The sequence below is a fragment of the Carassius gibelio genome, chromosome A18 (genome assembly GCF_023724105.1).
Source record: "Carassius gibelio isolate Cgi1373 ecotype wild population from Czech Republic chromosome A18, carGib1.2-hapl.c, whole genome shotgun sequence".
Classification (NCBI taxonomy): domain Eukaryota; kingdom Metazoa; phylum Chordata; class Actinopteri; order Cypriniformes; family Cyprinidae; genus Carassius; species Carassius gibelio.
Window position 1 is genome coordinate 29644378 of NC_068388.1, and position 19995 is coordinate 29664372.

Genomic DNA, 19995 nt, shown 5'->3' on the forward strand with positions numbered 1-19995 from the left:
CTTCTGCATCTGACCTTTACGCTGTAGGCTAAGCATCAGTTTTGATTTCTACTTCTGCGTCGTTGTCCGCGTCGACGTGCAGTACACACTCAAACCACTAGTGTGCAGTGTCCACGGGCATGATGCTTGTGTAACCTACAGTACCACGACAAAAGCCAAAGAAGAAGTGGCTCGTCAGAGAAGCATTATAGCCTTAATGGCGGAAAATAAATATCAAATCAAAAGGAGACCACTAGGAAACAGAAGAATATGACATTATTTCCATCTCCACTAGGACTTGTATCACGGCAGATCAACACTGTTTGTTGTGGACAACTAGTGATGTATAATGCTGTGTAATATAATAAATAAGACACTCTGTTCTTTGCTTTGTTTTATTTTCTATAAGAAGGTGTAACATCAAAATATATTAACATAAACACACACAAAACTCAAGTACATACGGGAGGAGGGGTTCTTGCAGACCAATCCGAGCGCTTGCAGTACAAGTACATCAGGCTACTGTGTAGGCTATGGTTTAGGATGTGCGTCTATGCGTAGACTATGGTGTAGGTTCGACGCAGAAGTATAAATCAGCCTTTATTATGCCGATGAATTGGCCCTACTCCGGACCCAGTGCCCAGCCAATCATCAACCTGCTGCACGGAGCAACAGCCAGAACACACCACGACTGATGAGCTATTGCTAAGAGGAGCGACAGAGATGGGGAACACCCCAGAGCCAGAGCCCTATCCGTCTGACAAGGTGTGAGAACCGGCAACGAAGCCCATCTCAGTGCAGATTAGTTGTGATAGTTATTCAGTTGTTGTTTCATGAAACTCCTAATGGTGCAGTGGGTAGAAAATGAGCTAGCTGCTCAATATTTAAATATATGACTAGTGCTTGCCTGTACCAGTTGCAGCTTGCTTTAGAAAACCTCCACCTTCCCCAGCTCCACCTGTTTAGATCTGCTATGAGGTGATTCATATATGCTATTTGGGGGTTATTTCATGTATGTTATATTTGCAGCAGTAATATTTCTTACATTCTCACAGCAGCCTGTGTAGTTCTCTTGGCAGTATCATGTCTGTACTTGCTCTGCCTCAGCAGCAGCAGGGTAGCAGATCTATTCCTCCAAGACCAAATACATTAACATAGTCCTGTACATTATCATGCCAATCCCTCTGAGATTTGTCATGACAGAAATGTGTTTAAAGCATCACTGCATGATAGGGCTGGGTGAAATGACAATACCTATCGTGGCAATGATATAAATCTTTATCAAAATCGTTTTCATAGACAAGCCAGTCAGAGTAAGCAAATATATCCATGCAGCTTTTAGTGGGAAGGAATTATTGGAACTTTGGAGTGGAAAAAGAAGCATGGGCAAATATTATAATAATACACTTTTGGCAGGCAGTTTGTTTGTGTGGACATGCTCTGAGACTGAATGGAACGCAGACAAACAAGGATATACTTTTGACTTACAGGGATAGTTCACAAAAAAAAAAAAAAGAAAAAAAAAGAGAATGAAGATTCAAGTAAATAATAAATAAATAAATAAATGGATGAATAAAGGCATTCTGAAGTAAAGCAATGTGGTTGTGTAAGCAAAATATCCATATTTAAAACTTTATAAACTGTTATCTCTAGATTCCACTGACTGTCATATTTCTGTCAAGAGAGTGGCATTCCGGCTGATGCAGTACGTAGGCATAGCATAAGCTCCGGTGAGAATACGCTTGCCTCACAAGAACCAAGTTTTGTTTACAACAAAGGAAAACGTGTGTCCTCTTTGCTTATACTGAAATCCTTCAACATTTTCTTAAGAAATCTTCATTATGTGCTAATTTGTGACCGGTGTTCTGTTTTCCTCTGTCCTCTGTGCTTCTGTCACTTCTCACCGGAGTTATGCTATGCTTACACTACAGATGCTAAACATTTATGCAAACTGTCTAAACTACATTATACATGCAGAAACACATGAGTTTTCAACATCAAATTAGTCATTTAGAGAACACATTTTATATTTAAACATGAAAAATTTACATAGGTCCATACCTCGGTGGCCTCATGGCACGCTCTCTTATTAATATATGCTCTTCTTAATATGTTTTCTTTTTTTTCTTTGATTATTCATAAGAAACATTTTATTTGAATTAATGTTTGTATTAAATGTGAACCATTAATTTATTAATTATTATTTATTCTATTGCAGTCTCATTTTGAAAATGTAAGTGTGTCTATAAAAAAATGTATGTATAAAATTGCATATTAAAAAAAAGAGAGTAAAAAAAAAACATGGTTAAGGCAGGGTTTTTAGTAGACTCAAATAAAATAAGTTCACAGTAATAATTTGCTCAAATACAACTTACTAGCACATTATACATTATAGTTTCTAAGCTAACATGACAGTCTGCCAATGTAAGACAGTCAGTTTCAACAAATGAAATGAATTAACATTTTAATGTAGTGCATGGTACAGTACAGTAACATACTGTAAAGTATTACAGTAAAACAGTAGATTTAACAGTAAATGACTGGTAAATTGTAAATTATACTGCATTTGGTCTGTAACTGTGAAAACTGAATTGAACTGCAGTGATTAAAAATCTATTATAATGGATACTTCAGAGGTTCATATTTGGTTACATACAATTGCAAAATATGAATATGGCCAACTTAGTGTCCTTATCTTAAGACAGACTGAAGCAAAAATTAATCACATTTTACAATGAAGCAAACAAAAGCCTCTGCTGTGAGAATATACTTTCAGACGAGATTGGGTTTCTTATGTTCTTATCAGTCAACCGAAGAGGTGGCGCTGCATAACTATGATCTTTAAAAAAGTCCAACTTATGGACTATGTACTTTTTCTGTCTCTCAGTTAGAATTTTGGGATATGTGTTCAGTTGCTAGATTTCACATACACAGTAGGTCTTTTATACACTCACTGGGCTATATACCGTGCAGTGCTAAAAGTCACAATAATGGTAATCAGTGTTCAGTTCCCTTATGTTTATGTGTGGAACACCATTTATGATTTCATGAAACTATCATCAATAATGAAGCCCAAGTGCCACCTACAGGCCTGTTATGTGAGTGTAAGCTGGCGAAATGGTGATGTGAAAGGACTTTATTATATTACCATTTTTGATAATTATGCAGCATTATGAAAGTGTCTTATTCTCATCAAGCCTGCATTTTAAATTAAAAATACAGAAAAAAATAATCATTAAATTGTACTTAATTTAAAATAATGTTTTTCTATTTTAATATTCTTTAAAATATAATTAACTTCTGTGATGCCTAACTGTATTTTCAGCATCATTACTCCAGTTTTCTGTCACATGACCCTTCAGAAATCATTCTAAAGCCCTATTCGCACGTGATTAGTATTACCTGTGAACTCCAGTCATTTGTTATAATAGTGCAGGTTGTTTGTGATATTAATTCCCTGCAAATCGGTCATGTCTGTCATGTGTAACATAAAAATTCCCCCGCAAATGACTTACCATATTTTGCTGAATACCAACCTGTGATAGTATTAGACTCATGCAAATCGGCATATCTTAGCCTTGGCCAGCATCTTTCTTTCCATCTTGTGAAATCACTCAAGGTCCCCAGATAATACTAGTCCCGTGTGAATAGGGCTTAAAATGCTGGTTTATTATCAATGTTGGGAAAAGTTGCGCTGCTTATTTTTTTATTTTTATTTTTTATATATCTTGCAAATCAGGTGAGTTATCACAACTCGTTGCTGTGCGCTTGTTTTCTGCTAGGGATGGATGAGGACACAATCTGTTGTACTCTTCCTGGTGGTGATTTCCTTTGATCGAGCTTATTAATCTAGTCCTGTGGTTGAACAATTCAGACTTCGAAGTAGAAGTTTATGATCGACCAAAATATCCTTGTCCAGTCCCCTCAGGAATGAGCTCATGGTGCCGGGACCCCCTGCATACCGGGGATTATATATATATATATATATATATATATATATATATATATATATATATATATATATACAGAGCTGTTGCTATTAATTCAATTCATATGTATTTGTATATAGCTTTTCACAATACACATTGTTACAAAGCAGCTTAACATAAAATCCATGTGTCTACATTACAATTTAGAGTGATCTGGTATCAGAACGAATATGCCCAAGTTTGAAGGGTTTGGATTAAACCATTTGCATATATTATGAAGCTGTTTGCCCAAACATGTGGTGCTTTGGTTCTGCTTGTGTTTTATTGGTTTCTGTAGGTCAGTCAATTTAATTCAATGGATCTTATTTTTTACAGTAGAATTCTCAATAATTGATAGTGGTAAGTTCACCAAGCATTGAAGATCATCATTTATTGTTTTAAATAATGGAGTGAAATTAAGACTAAACAACCCTAACTGCCTAAATATGTGATGAGATTGATGCATGACGGGATACGTGGTGTCTGGGTTATCACATTCAGGTTGTTGGGATAAAGTGAAAGAATAGATGATTTACTTCAGGTGAATGATTCAGAAATATTAGAAAATCAATAAGTTTAATTGTTTTTGTAATGTTGATGGGGGGTCTTGTAGATACAGTAATATGTCATCTGCGTAAAGACTGTTTTTTTGTGCTTGAACTCTAATGTACCTGTTTTGGTTAGATGGCTGCTACTAACAGTTCAATCAAATTGTTAAATAGTGAGGACGAGTCACGAGTCCATCACCTGTGGTACTTTGCCACACATAGTTGTAGAAGCAGACGATGATGCAGAAGATTTGGTTAAAAGTCTTCAATAACACACTCAAGAGGTAAATCTAACAAGCAAAGCCTAAATGGTTCAACTGATGAATTAACGAGAATAGACAATAAAAGTTTGTGACAATATTGTAATTAACAGACATGTGTTGCATCATCAATCTATATGGACTATTAAAACATTTAAAAAGTTCAATGTAACAATCAGATGAGTCAAGGACACAAAATTACTTAGAAAGTGTGTATTAATATTAGTATTTCTGTAAAAACCATTCATGTACAGTACAGACCAAAAGTTTGGAAACATTACTATTTTTAATGTTTTTGAAAAAAGTTTCTTCTGCTCATCAAGCCTGCATTTATTTGATCAAAAATACAGAAAAAAATGTAATATTGTGAAAATAATTGTTTTAAATTTATTATACTTTAAATAATAATTTATTTCTGTGATGCAAAGCTGAATTTTTAGGATCATTATCACATGATCCTTTAGAAATCATTCTAATATGATGATTCATTATCAAAGTTGGAAACTTTTTTTCAGAACATGTGACACTTTTTTAGGATTCTTTGATGAATAAAAAGTTTTTTTTCTTTCTTTTTTTTTATAAAATCAATACTTTTATTCAGCAAGGATGTTAAATTGATAAAAGTGATAGTAAAGAAAATATAATATTAGAATATATATTATTAGATTTTTTTTTTTTATGTTGAATAAATGCAGTTCTTTTTAACCTTTTATTGATCAAATATATTCGACAGCAGAACTGTTTCCAACACTCATAATAAATCAGAATATTAGAATGATTTCTAAATGATCATGTGATCGACTGATGTTACATGTGACACTGAAGGCTGGAGGAATGATGCTGGAAATTCAGCTTTGCATCACAGGAATAAATTATTTTTTTTTAAAGTATATTCAAATAGAAATATATTATTTTAAGTTGTAATAATATTCACAATACTACTGTTTTTCTGTATTTTTGATCAAATAAATGCAGGCTTGATGAGCAGAAGAAACTTCTTTCAAAAACATTAAAAATAGTAATGTGTCCAGACTTTTGGTCTGTACTGTATATTAAAGGTGCCTGTCTTGCATTGTTGATCGCTGTATTTAAAATTATATTTAAAACAATCAATACAGTATGGAAAATATCGACATAAACTGTATGCAATTATCCATAATATCACTGGCATGAAGATAAATCTTGCTGTAATTGGTTATTTGTAAAGCATTTTATTCTGACATCATATTCAGCACTATTTCCTCTGGCTGCTGCGAGTCCTTCCTCTCTGCAAAATAATTGAACACAAAATCATTTACTGAGCTCTCATGAGTGCAGATTGTTTCAGATCAATGTTGAATCATCTGAAAAACTCACCAGCTCTTCTTGCACAGATGATCTGAAGAAGAATCACAGTAGGAGCAGCAAACACCACAAACTCAACAATAATCACAATCACTGCAGGAAAGATGGACAGATGAACAGAATCAAGAGAAAACAAAGAGACTCAAACTGTGAAACTGGGAATTAAATCAAAGCTACGAAACAATGAACAATGTAAAGACATGTGGTACCTCTGAATAATGATCCAGCAATCATATTGACTTTAGTTTCTGCCAGATCTGTGATCATACATGTTAGTTCAGTTCAAACATAATGAACATAGGAACAGACCATCATCATCACATCATACTTGAGCTTCACATTACAGAAATGATAAATATGTAATGGAGCCTGTGAGAATTTCCACTGCTTCATGAGTCTATCATCTATTATCATTTAAGACTTCCCTTAGGACCCTTTTATGCTCAGAAATAGCACTGACAACAAAAAGCAACATAAGGCAATTTATACCTTGTATTTTATGCCATCCTTCCCTTCCCCCAGTGAAATTCATTTCTCACCTGAACTCTTGACAGTGTATGTGACTGAGGTCTTGACTTGATCTCTGTGAGTAACTTCACATCTCCACTCTCTGTTGTGATCTTCATTCAGGAGTGTTTTATTCAGAGAGATGATACAGGGATCTGATGAGGATGATATCTGATATCTGGAGTCTGATTTAACACCAGCCTGATTCACCCAGAACAGATGAATTCTCTCAGAACGACCCGGATCACCACAAGAGACTCGAGGATATGAATACAGCCGACAGAAGAGAGTCACAGAGAGACCTGCACTGATCTCAGTGTGTGAGGATGAGACTGAAACACAGAATAACACACACATCATACACTTCTCTATCATCATCAGAGATTAAATCAATAATTTACCCTTTTTAAATTGTTCACATAATCATAAATTACCATGAAGAACATGCAGATAAACACCAGCATCAGGTCCTTGTTTTTGGTGTTTTCCATTCACACCAGTCCATTGTTGACAGATGTAAGATCCATGTGTCACGGGGTGACGAAAGGGAAGCGGAACTAAGTCCCGCCGGAATTTTGTGTTCCCCTCGGGACGGTGTCGCGGTAACACCGGTCCACTTCCGGGTTGCGCCCGATGTCGCAATAACAACGCTAATGACAGATTGACATCTGGTGTGGGGAGTTTGATGTGGCGATCTGTGAGAGGATTATGGAGGCGGAGTAACCACATAAAAAGAGAAGTGCAGAGACCATATGGAGTGTGGGTGATTCTTTTTGGTCGTTCGTTCTCCCGGCTATTCTTCCTGGTTGGCTTGCCCCCGTGTGTGGTTCTTCTCTTTGGATGTGTTCCCCTAGGAGAGGTGAATTCCTGGGACGTTTGGGCTTGCGTGTGGAGGTATTTGAGGACTATTGTGGGGTTTCGGCTATCTGGCTGTGCAAAAGATATATCAGCGATCGAGTGGAGATATTCAGGACAGAAAGAGTGTGAGTTTTGGAAAGCAAGTGAAGACCAGACCGCGCCATCGCTATCGGAGGGAAGTTAAGAGACCTGATCTGGGACTTCGATCAATTGTATACATCTGGACTGGGAGTGATAACGTTGTGAAGTGGACGGAGTCATCGTCGGGTGAGTGCTGGCTCTATTTGCACTAAGAGTGGGTGTGCCGTGTCTGAAGTGGTGTGTTTGCACAATAAATCGTTTGAAGTGAAGTTACAGAGTGTGGGGAAGATATATAGAGTTAATGCCGGACGCTCACCACCCCGAGGAGCCCACCACAGTCTCTGTAATCCACACCCAGGCACTCAACCGAAGCATCTCCCAGCCGTAAGCCCACTACTTATTCAAGAACACATACTTACTGTTGATTACTTACTCTGCTGTGCAGATCGCAGGATCCTTTGAGCCAAACGCCGCATGTGATGTCCCTATGAAAAGAGGTGGACACACGAATTATTCCTTTTCCCGGTCTCGACCGAAACATCCACGAGCTCTACTTACCCGGATACCCCCCCTCACTCCGGGACGGGTGACAGACTACCCTGGCTCTTGCTGGCCCCGTACAGGCACGAATTGCTGACGACTCCACGCCTTCCCGGCGTCCGAGGTCTGGCTCCGTTCTGGTCGGGAGACACGGAGGGAACACTGAACTTTTAAATTGCTTTTAACCAAATAAAACCTTGTTCATTTTTTATACTCTCGTCCGTCTGGTTCTTCTGGTACGCTCCCCGAGGTGATCCTGGGTTTCAGGGGTGGGTGCAGTCCAGCTTGGCCCCCCCGACCTGTGACAGATTTGGCGTAGTCGGCAGGGTTTCACCTCGGGTTGAGCGACCAGGGATTCTCAGATGGCCGACGACGAGGCACTGGGGGCCCCACCCCGAGTCATGCCAGTGTTCATGGGAAACCCCTGGGTCCAGAAATATGGAGGAAATGAGTCAGAGGTGCGCCTCTCCGAATGGCGGGCTCAGATTGAATATCTGGCCGGGCTACAGGGACTGAGCGCGACCCAACAGCTACAGTTTGCCCTCAACTCCCTTGACGGGGAAGCGCGGCGGGAAGTCCAAGCCGCCCCCGAAGCTGTCCGAACCACCGCCCAGTCTGTGTTCAGATTCCTGACGGAAAGGTATGGTGACGCCACTCCAACTGCGGTTCTCCGGGCCCAGTTCTTCAGCAGCAAGCAGGGCCCCCGCCAATCCGTCAGAGCTTTCGCCCTCCAACTACGGGAGCGAGTTACCAGGCTGCAGGGACGCCCAGACCATGGTCTCGGAGATAGTGAGACTCTGTTGAGGGACCAATTCCTGTTGGGGCTAAGGGAAGGCCCGGTACGCCAGGGACTTAGAGTCCAATTTAGAAGGGAGCCGGAACTCACCTTCGAAGACCTAAAGAAGGAAGCGGTGGCATTGGAGAACGATCAGGTTGAGGTGCAAGAACCCTCTGTGTGTGCGGCCATAAGTAGCTCCGCAGTGGCTGTCCCCGACATGGCAGAGTGGAAACAGACTCTGAAGCTCGAACTCCTAAAGGATGTCCGGGAGCAGATGGCGGAGCTAACCAAGACGCTCGTGGACGAGCTGCGTTCTGGGGCTACCAGGCCAGAGGTGAGGCCCATCTCGCGGGACCGGGTGTACTCGGACGGGAACAGGGACGCAGGGAGGCGACCTAACCGGCCCAGGCGGCCCCAGTTTGAATGGGACGAGCAAGGACGACCTATCTGCAACCGCTGTGGCCAACCAGGCCATTACAGCCGACAGTGTGGTCCTCGAAGAGGTTCGGAGGGGGGTTTTTAGGTCGACCGGCCACAGTGGGTCGTGTGGTCGGGACCCCCTTAGATGACCCACCCATCGGAACAGGCTCCAAGGACAGGCTGGTCGGGCATAGCCCAGTGGTGGAGGTCCAGGTGTGTGGTGTGAAGGTGCCCTGTCTCGTCGACACCGGATCCCAGGTGACCCTATTCGCGGAGAGCCTGTCGCAAGAGCTGTTTGGAGATCAGAGGATGCATGGGACGGAGGCTCCCTGGCTCTCCCTGAAAGGAGCAAATGGTCTGGACATCCCCTACATTGGCTACAGGCTGACGGACTTGGAGATCCACGGAGTGATCGTGCCCCAGAAGGGAGTGATCATCGTAAAGGACCACTGTCTGGGGAGTCACCGGGCCTTGCTAGGTATGAATGTATTATCTGCATGTTGGGAAGAATTGTTTCGGGCAACGCCCGCTCGAGGGATCTCGCTGGCCGAACAACAGGAATGGGAACGTGTCGCCGCTGAATGCAGACGGATCCAGATGTCCCGGGCCCGGCAAGGCCGCGAAGGGACAGGTCGGGTAGCGTGCCGTTATGCCCTGTCCGTGCCAGCGAACAGCGAGGCCCTAGTATGGGTGCGAGTCCTCCAGCGGGACGTGGGAGCGGAGGAATGGGTGTTGGTGGAGCCCCACTGGGATGGCCATCAGGTAGAAGTCGCCAGAGGTTTGGCCGTGGTACGAAGAGGACGGATCCCGGTGAGAGTTCGGAACGGGACGCCCCATGTTGTGCACCTACATAAACATCAGCGGCTGGTCAAGGTAACGCCGGTAGAATCCCATCAGGTGCGGGAGGACCAGGACGTGAGCTTTCGCCAAGTACACCCCGCGGTGGTGGAAGTGGCCCTTACCCAAGCGAGCTCGTCGCCCCAGAGCCTAGGGGAGGAGGTGCCCGGCCACTTGAAGGGAAGTTCCCTGCAAGGGGAGGAGCTGGGACCGACACAGGCCAGGAAGCTGCGAGACCTGCTGAGCAAGTGGCAACATGTCTTCTCGGCACACGAAGAGGACTACGGCTGCACCAACGTCGTGCAACATCGGATCCCCACCGGAGATGCAGAGCCCAGTAGAGAAAGGTACCGACCCGTCCCACCTACCCTGTACACGGAGGTTCGTACCCTGCTGCAAGGTATGCTCAATCGAGGGGTTGTTAGAGAGAGCAGCAGCCCGTGGGCAGCTCCCATCGTGTTGGTACAGAAGAAGACTGGCGCATGGAGGTTTTGCATCGACTACCGCAAGCTGAACCTGGTCACTAGGAAGGACGCGTTCCCCCTACCCCGGATTGAGGACTCCCTGGCTGGCTTGACACGCTCGGCATGGTACTCCACGCTGGACTTGGCAAGTGGCTACTGGCAGGTACAAGTGGCCGAGGCCGACCGGGAGAAGACCGCCTTTACCACCCCGTTCGGTCTCTTTGAGTGGGACCGGATGCCCTTCGGCCTCTGCAACGCTCCTGCCACCTTCCAGAGGCTGATGCAGCGGTGCCTGGGAGGTCAGTTGATGGAGTCCACCTTGGTATACCTGGACGATGTGATTGTCTATTCCCCAGATTTTGACTCCCACTTACAACACCTTGAGCAGGTCTTCGGGGCCATGGAGAAATATGGGCTGAAGCTACAGCCGGACAAATGCCATCTGTTACGGCGGGAGGTCAAATTCTTGGGACACTGTGTGGGCGCGGCGGGAGTTTCGGTCGACCCGGAGAAGGTGTCGGCGGTGCGAGAGTGGGCTGCCCCGCAGACGGTGAAGCAGGTCCGGTCATTCCTGGGCTTCGTGGGGTACTACCGCCGCTTTATCAAGGACTTCTCCAAGATCGCAAAGCCCCTAAATCAGTTGCTGGCTGGGACAGGACGCCCCCGAGGTCGCGGATCGCCGGCTATCCTATGGAGCCCCGAGTGTGAGGCTGCGTTCCGGCGACTGAAAGACGAGTTGCTGCAGGCGCCGATTCTGGCGTATGCTGACTTCTCCAAGCCCTTTGTCCTATACACGGACGCTAGCAACCTGGGTTTGGGGGCCGTGTTGGCCCAGCAACAGGACGGTGTAGAGCGGGTCGTAGCCTACGCAAGCCGGAGCCTTCATCCAGCAGAGAGGAACGACGCCAATTACAGCTCCTTCAAGTTGGAACTGCTGGCGCTGAAATGGGCACTCAGCGAAAAGTTTAAAGATTACTTGTGGGGTGCCCAGGTGACGGTAGTAACTGACAACAACCCCCTAGTACATCTACAGACGGCGAAGTTGGGGGCAGTGGAACAGCGCTGGGTGGCCCAGTTGGCCAATTACAACTACCAGCTCCAATACCGGCCAGGACGGGAGAACACCAACGCTGACGCCCTGTCCCGACTCCCGGAAGCTCAAGGTCCGAGGGACCCACCGGAACCCACGCCAGACCCCGAAGGAGAGGAGTATATGGTGGGCATTGTGGAGGCGCCGGGGACTCAACATGAGGGGATGCCTGTGAGTTGGGGATGGGACCCCTGCCGCTGGAAAGAGCGACAGCAGGCCGACAGGGAGATCAGTGGCTTGATGCGATGGCTGGAACGGGGCCGAAAACCGACGTTGGCCGAACAACGGGCCCAAGGGGGAACAGGAAGGAAGCTGTTGGGACAATGGGCCAGACTACAGGTGAAGGAGGGAGTACTCTGTAGGTCTGTCCGAGATCCGGGGCTGGACGAGGAACTCCGACAGATCGTTGTCCCCGAAGGCCAGGTACAAGAGCTCTTGATAGCATACCATGATCAGCTGGGCCACCAAGGGCACGAGAAAACGGTCTCTCTCTTGAGGCGACACTTCTACTGGCCCAACCTAGAAGCAACGGTACGTACCTTCGTTCAGGCCTGTCCTCGTTGCACCTTGTTCAAAGCCAGGAAGGAGGCACGAGCACCGATGGTCCCCATCCAGGCAAAGGCTCCTCTCCACATAGTCGCAATGGACTTCTTGACTTTGGGTCGGCCGGCAGACCGCTATCAGAACATCCTTGTCATTACCGACTTGTTCACCAAGTACTCCTGGGCCATTCCTACTTTGGACCAGACGGCGAACACCACCGCCACTGCTCTGTGGAGAGCTGTCTTCCAGCCGTTCGGTTGCCCCGAGTTCCTACACTCGGACCAAGGGCCAAACTTCGAGTCTCGGGTAATCAGAGAGCTGTGTAAAGTGTACGGCTGCACCAAGACCCATACCACTACTTACCACCCCCAGGGAAATGGCGGATGCGAGCGGTTCAATCAGACCCTATTGAACTTGCTCGGCACGCTAGACCATGAACATCAGAGCGACTGGGTGAGTGCGCTACCAAATCTGGTTCAGGCCTACAATAATAGTACGCACAGTACCACGGGCTACGCCCCCACTTATTTGATGTTTGGCAGGCATGTGCGGATGCCCACCGACTTATTGCTGGGGACGGCAGCAACCGAGGAGGAGGGGAACGTAACTGAATGGGTAAGGCGCCACCACCAACGCCTCCATTTTGCATACGAGCAAGTCTCGGGACGGATCCGAGCGGCTGGGAAGAAAAACAAGAGGCTGTACGACCGGACGGCTCGGGAAGCCCCCCTTCTCCCAGGAGAAAGGGTCCTGGTAAGGGACAACCGGCGACAAGGGAAGGGGAAGCTCAGTGACCGATGGGAGAATGCACCATACGTGGTCGAGGGCCAGCAGCGGCCTGGACAGCCAGTATATACAATTCGGCCCGAAGGACAAGCCGGGCCCGCTAGAGTGGTCCATCGGAACATGATCCGCCCCTGTCCGAACTATCCCAGCCCCGTAGAAGAGGCGCCAAAGGAGCCTGAAGCTGTAGCCCCGTGGATAGCAGGATGGGCCGTGATCCCAGGAGAACGGGGAAATGTCCCCGCAGAAATGGCCCCCAGAGACCCGATGGATATGCCTGCGGACATCGACCCTGTCTCGCCACCACGACGGTCCCAGAGGGAGAACCAAGGTCGGCCCCCGGCACGCTATGGAGAATGGGCGACTGAAAGGCGTTCTAGGGACTAGAACGGTTTGGCAGGGGGGTATGTCACGGGGTGACGAAAGGGAAGCGGAACTAAGTCCCGCCGGAATTTTGTGTTCCCCTCGGGACGGTGTCGCGGTAACACCGGTCCACTTCCGGGTTGCGCCCGATGTCGCAATAACAACGCTAATGACAGATTGACATCTGGTGTGGGGAGTTTGATGTGGCGATCTGTGAGAGGATTATGGAGGCGGAGTAACCACATAAAAAGAGAAGTGCAGAGACCATATGGAGTGTGGGTGATTCTTTTTGGTCGTTCGTTCTCCCGGCTATTCTTCCTGGTTGGCTTGCCCCCGTGTGTGGTTCTTCTCTTTGGATGTGTTCCCCTAGGAGAGGTGAATTCCTGGGACGTTTGGGCTGGCGTGTGGAGGTATTTGAGGACTATTGTGGGGTTTCGGCTATCTGGCTGTGCAAAAGATATATCAGCGATCGAGTGGAGATATTCAGGACAGAAAGAGTGTGAGTTTTGGAAAGCAAGTGAAGACCAGACCGCGCCATCGCTATCGGAGGGAAGTTAAGAGACCTGATCTGGGACTTCGATCAATTGTATACATCTGGACTGGGAGTGATAACGTTGTGAAGTGGACGGAGTCATCGTCGGGTGAGTGCTGGCTCTATTTGCACTAAGAGTGGGTGTGCCGTGTCTGAAGTGGTGTGTTTGCACAATAAATCGTTTGAAGTGAAGTTACAGAGTGTGGGGAAGATATATAGAGTTAATGCCGGACGCTCACCACCCCGAGAGCCCACCACCATCACCGTAATCCACACCCAGGCACTCAACCGAAGCATCTCCCAGCCGTAAGCCCACTACTTATTCAAGAACACATACTTACTGTTGATTACTTACTCTGCTGTGCAGATCGCAGGATCCTTTGAGCCGAACGCCGCATGTGATGTCCCTATGAAAAGAGGTGGACACACGAATTATTCCTTTTCCCGGTCTCGACCGAAACATCCACGAGCTCTACTTACCCGGATACCCCCCCTCACTCCGGGACGGGTGACAGACTACCCTGGCTCTTGCTGGCCCCGTACAGGCACGAATTGCTGACGACTCCACGCCTTCCCGGCGTCCGAGGTCTGGCTCCGTTCTGGTCGGGAGACACGGAGGGAACACTGAACTTTTAAATTGCTTTTAACCAAATAAAACCTTGTTCATTTTTTATACTCTCGTCCGTCTGGTTCTTCTGGTACGCTCCCCGAGGTGATCCTGGGTTTCAGGGGTGGGTGCAGTCCAGCTTGGCCCCCCCGACCTGTGACACATGATTTTCTGTTGAGATGTTCCTGATGTTCAGAGAGCAGTCAGACCCCAGACTCAGTCTCTCATGTCTCTCTATGTCTCTCTTCTTTATCCCTAAACCAATCAGTTCAACTGCTTCTGAATGACTGAATCTGTTATAGAGCCATGTAGTTGATGTACAGTCATGAAGAGCATTATTACAGGGCAGACGGACATCTTCACCAGAACTGATGAACACATGAGTCTTATTCACTCCACTGACACCTGAAACACAAGAACATCTGAGAATTATTTTATACAGGTGCATTTGAAGAAATTAGAATGTCAAAAACACATGTTGAAACACAAGAACACGTGACTGATCAGTATACTATTAATTATATTAACGTCTGCATAAAAAGCAGAAGATTCAGATCATACGGTATTTTTGTATCATTTAATACAAACAACACATATTGCATTCAGGAATAATCCAGTGTGTTCTGTATGAAACACAAGAATAAACTGATCATTGTTCTCAGACTGATTCCACTGAGTGTCTTGAAAAGAAAACAGATTTCTTTACCTGTGAGAAGTGAAGAGAGAAAGATCAGTCCCAGCAGACACAGATGATTATTATCAGACATTTTCTCTTTCTCTCAGTCTTTCTCTTCAGTATATGATCGCAACTCTTTCTTTAAACACTCCAGCTCCTCCTGTATTTCTTTACTTCTTCTGATCTGACAGACTGAGTGTTTAAATGTACTAGAGTATATAGTGACGCTGTGCCAGTACGCAAGCAAGTGTTGCTTCACATTTCTCCTGTAGATATTGATGAAATATTTGATTTATTCTATAAAAGACATTTGTAGAAGTTGTTTTGATATTATGAAAGCCAGATGCATTTTGAAGGCCTCGTGGTGTAGGTGACTGTGAATGTAAAAGGATGAATAATGTTTATGTTGCAAACAAAAAACGTTGGCAGCTGATGTTTAATATGTGTTTCTCTGGGCATGTGGAAAGGGTTAAATAAAAGGTTAATAGACCAACAAGTAAAATCACACAATTAAAGAAGAATCAAAGAGCTAAAAAAGAGCTTTCCACCTCAACAGGTTAATCTTCCCTCGAGAGCCGAGCATTGACTGATGCTGGTGTTGTCTTGAGCTCAGGTCCTTCTGCGTTTTCTACAAACTCTCTAACCATAACCATAACCACTAGCACTGAGAAACGCAGGGGAACGCTTCTTTCTCTTAGTCTGCATTTCGTCAAATAGAAATAAAATTATACAATTATTAGTGATCAAAATTGATAGTTACTGAAAAGGTTTCCATCATCCAGGACTCATTTGTAGAATGAATTCTGAAACAGTTTTTTAAGTATATTGAAATTATTAACAAGAGCATCTTAGGAGAAATGAGTGTTTCTACACATGGATCATAATGTGCTTCTTTTCTCTCTCCAGCCCTGAGAAAACACATCAGATCTAGAATCCTTTATTAACACCACAAACTTCAGCACATCTTCCCTTCAGCCGGTGGATTCGTCATTCCTCCATCCGCTATCGCAACCGCTCGCTCCTCATGTTTCCGTTAAATGCTCATAATTGATGGATGGACATATTCCAGCTAGAATTTTTTTGTTCCAGATTGATTGGTGAAATACTGGTGAAATATCAGCATTCTTGGAATATCTCGTTAGGTTGCACTTTCAAAAATATATTTATTCACTAATAGTATTATGACAAAATATATATAATGTTTGTGGTGTTGTTAAATTGAGCCCACAGTTTCCACTGCAATTAACAAAGATCTGTTGCAATTAGGAATACATGATTGTAATAATATCGATGCCACCCTGGGCACTTCTCTCATCTCATCACCATTTATCACAGTCTCCTGTATCTATTCCCTCCCCAAAGATGAGCTTTGACTGATACAGTCTTTTCATTGTTGTCTGTGCAAGTGAAGAATTTAAATAATGGGTCAGCCAATATTCATTATTTATTATTCAATATTCATTATTCATTATTCATTATTCATTATTCAATATTCATTATTCAATATTCAATATTCATTATTCATCAAGTGATTTTATTGAAGACTACCAGGATAATTATGAGTTTATTACATTAATTTACAGTATGTGCACTCACTTTATTAATCCTATGCCCTGTCCAGAGGTGGCTCTGACCAATTTGGTGCTCTAGGTAAGATTTTAGCTGGTGCCCCTTGCACAGCCAATTGACCTATCGATAAGCCCCTCCCCCTCCCTCTTTAGTTACTGTTGCCCCCTTGGACAAACAAACTGAGCTGCTCACTCTCTTACAATCAGAGATGTATAAAGTACTAGAGAACCATACTTGAGTAAAAGTACAAGTGCTCTATCAAAAAAGTGACTTGAGTAGAAGTAGAAGTGCTCTTTAAGCACCACACTTAAGTAGAAGTACTAAAGTATTCAACATTTTTTGTACTTAAGTATTGCAAGTAGTCTATTTTAAAATTTACTACTCAAGTACTGAAAGTAAAAGTAGAAGTATTCTGTAATGTAGCTATTAAAGAAAATAGTCAAAAGTTTAAACATATTGTTTTTACTATTTCAAATGATTAACCTAAAGGACAATCACAATTCCTTTGACTGTAACTTCTTGTAAACAAAAAACAGTTACTAGGGTTAGTTAGCCCAATTTGCAAAATGATGTCATTAATAACTTACCCTCATGTTGTTTCAAACCCATAAGACATCAGAGGGTCATTTCGAATTTTTTGAAGCATCGAAAATACATTTTGGTCCAAAAATAGCAAAAAACTATGACTTTATTCAGCATTGTCTTCTCTTCCGTGTCTGTTGTAAGACAGTTAAAAACAAAGCAGTTTGTGATATCTGGTTCGCGAACGAATCATTCGATGTAACCGGATCTTTTTGAAACAGTCCACCAAATCGAACTGAATCGTTTTAAACAGTTCGCGTCTCCAATGCGCATTAATCCACAGATGAATTAAGCTGTTAACTTGTTTAATGTGTCTGACACTCCCTCTGAGTTAAAACAAACCAATATCCCGGAGTAATTCATTGACTCAAACAGTACACTGACTGAACTGCTGTGAAGAGAGAACTGAAGATGAACACCGAGCCGAGCCAGATAATGACTCGTTCACGAGTCAAGAACCGTTTCTGTCAGACGCGTCCGATTCGTGAACCGAGCTGATGATACTGCGCATGTGTGATTTAGCGTGAAGCAAACCGACACAAAGAGCGTCTGAAACGAACTGATTCTTTTGGTGATTGATTCTGAACTGATTCTGTGTTAATGTTATGATGAGCCCATGTGCAGTCAACGCCAATGACGCCATTGCATCGAGCGCAAAAGAATCGGTGAACTGTTTTCTTCAACTGGTTTATTGAATCGAACTGTCAGAAAGAACTAACGTTACTGGTCATCCGAAAACCGATGCAACCGGTTCTTGACTCGTGAACGAGTCATTATCTGGCTCGGTTCGGTGTTCATCTCTCTCTTCACAGCAGTTCAGTCAGCACGCGCAGTCTTCGCTCAATGATGTGCCAGCTTCATCAAACCTGCCATCTACAGTTCTGGCAGTGGTAATCTGGGTTTGTAATGGAATGATTCGTAACATTTTTATAATTGTAACGAGTAACGATGCAGCACATAAAAAAAATATCGGAGTAAAAGTATTAAACTCAGCGAAAATATGTACCGAAGTAAAAGTGGAAGTAGGAGAAAAAAATAATACTCTAGTAAAGTACAGATACCGCCTTTTAGTACTTAAGTACAGTAGTGAAGTAGTTCTACTTCGTTACTATACATCTCTGCTTACAATGACAGCCTGTCAGTGTGAAAGCCTTGTCCCACAATGTTTTTGAACAATTTTGGACATAGAAGGGCAACCAGTCAAGTGGGAATTAAATATGCCATGGAGGGATATACAAAATATAAAAATAAATATGCTGGATAACTCAAAGCCAGGGTTCACCACAATGCAAGCGGGAGAAGGCTCCAATTACAATCGTCATGATCGCAGGTCACGACATCCCAGATCAACACTGTTCATGTATCGCAGAGTAAGATTAAATTAATGTACATTTAACCAGTTTAATATGGAGAGACACTGAAATTTAGACCTTTGTTTAGGTGTTCTTGACCTACTGTACATTGCACGTGAGAACAGTGTGTTATCATGGACACTAACTTTAACATTATTTTTAGCCGGAGATACCTTGCTGAAACACAAGATTAATGTTTTGCTTGAGCAGATTAAAACTTTAACTTAATTGGAGTATGAGAATATTAAAATATAGTAAAATGAGTATTTGTTTTTCATTGGGATTGGGGTTGAATGCTTAGGAACAATTTGTTTTTTTGCTCTGTTTTTTTTTTTTTTTTTTTTTTAGGTTAGGAAATGTAATAAAATAAATGTCATTGCCTATCCTCTCAGGATATCTGGAATCAGAATTAGTACCACAGACACATTGATTTACATTTTCGTAGCATAAACATTATCAAACCAATGTGAGCTTTGCATCCTCCAATGCTGAAACCATAGACATGAATATACATATATATTATGCCTATGGCTGAAACCTACAGATGTCCGAGTTTTGCTCCCTGTGCAACTGATACTCAACTGCCATTGGCTCATTTGTGTTTGAGCGGAGGGACTTACCGATAGGTCAATCCCACCACCGATCATTCACACAGAAACTTCATAGCTTTATGACATGAAACAAATTACATATGAAATAAGGTGGTTGCACAATAAATAAACTGACATTAACTCATCTAGAAATTTAAATTAGAGAACTTTATCATCCAAAGGCAGCTGCATTACTAACATTTAAACCTCAAATTTCTTCATTTCAAAAATAAATTTAGGGATTCAATGATCTTAACTTTACGGCAGAATCCAAGACTGATTTTTTAAATGTATTTTAATCAAAAGACAAGAAGGAAAGACAATATAAGTACATGAAGTATATGGTTATTTGCTTTATTAAACTCTATTTTGATTTAAATTAGACTGTATAATTTCTAAACCCAAAGCAAAAACAGAATGGTCTGACTTTAGATTTGTGGAATTAGGCTACATAAAACAAAGCAAACAGCAGACAGGCTGAATGAAAATGTAAATTCACTCTCTGTCAGCAGGTGGCGCGTAAGGAACAGCAGTGATGCAGGTTTTTCTTGATTACCGCTGTAAACACTAAATGTGTTATTCTTAGTCAAGATGAAAGGAAAATGCCATCTAAACTGTTTCTATTAACTGATATGATGACTACAGCTGTTGAAAGAGCTTACAGGTGGTGATGGATATAAGTATAGGCTTAAACCAAATGCCGTACCATCGATTTTCCGCACAA

General features: G+C 43.6%; 1 protein-coding gene across 1 annotated transcript; it reads right to left on the minus strand.

Annotated features, from left to right (window-relative positions):
* Positions 1-5827: 5827 nt before the first annotated feature.
* Positions 5828-15269, minus strand: LOC127934062 (uncharacterized). The gene is made up of 6 exons (XM_052531246.1): positions 15209-15269; positions 14668-14907; positions 7041-7133; positions 6639-6938; positions 6112-6240; positions 5828-6022 (listed from the first exon to the last, which is right to left on the minus strand). Exons 1-6 carry the CDS (start codon positions 15267-15269, stop codon positions 5967-5969), a joined length of 879 nt encoding a protein of 292 aa, XP_052387206.1. The 3' UTR covers positions 5828-5966.
* Positions 15270-19995: the final 4726 nt, after the last annotated feature.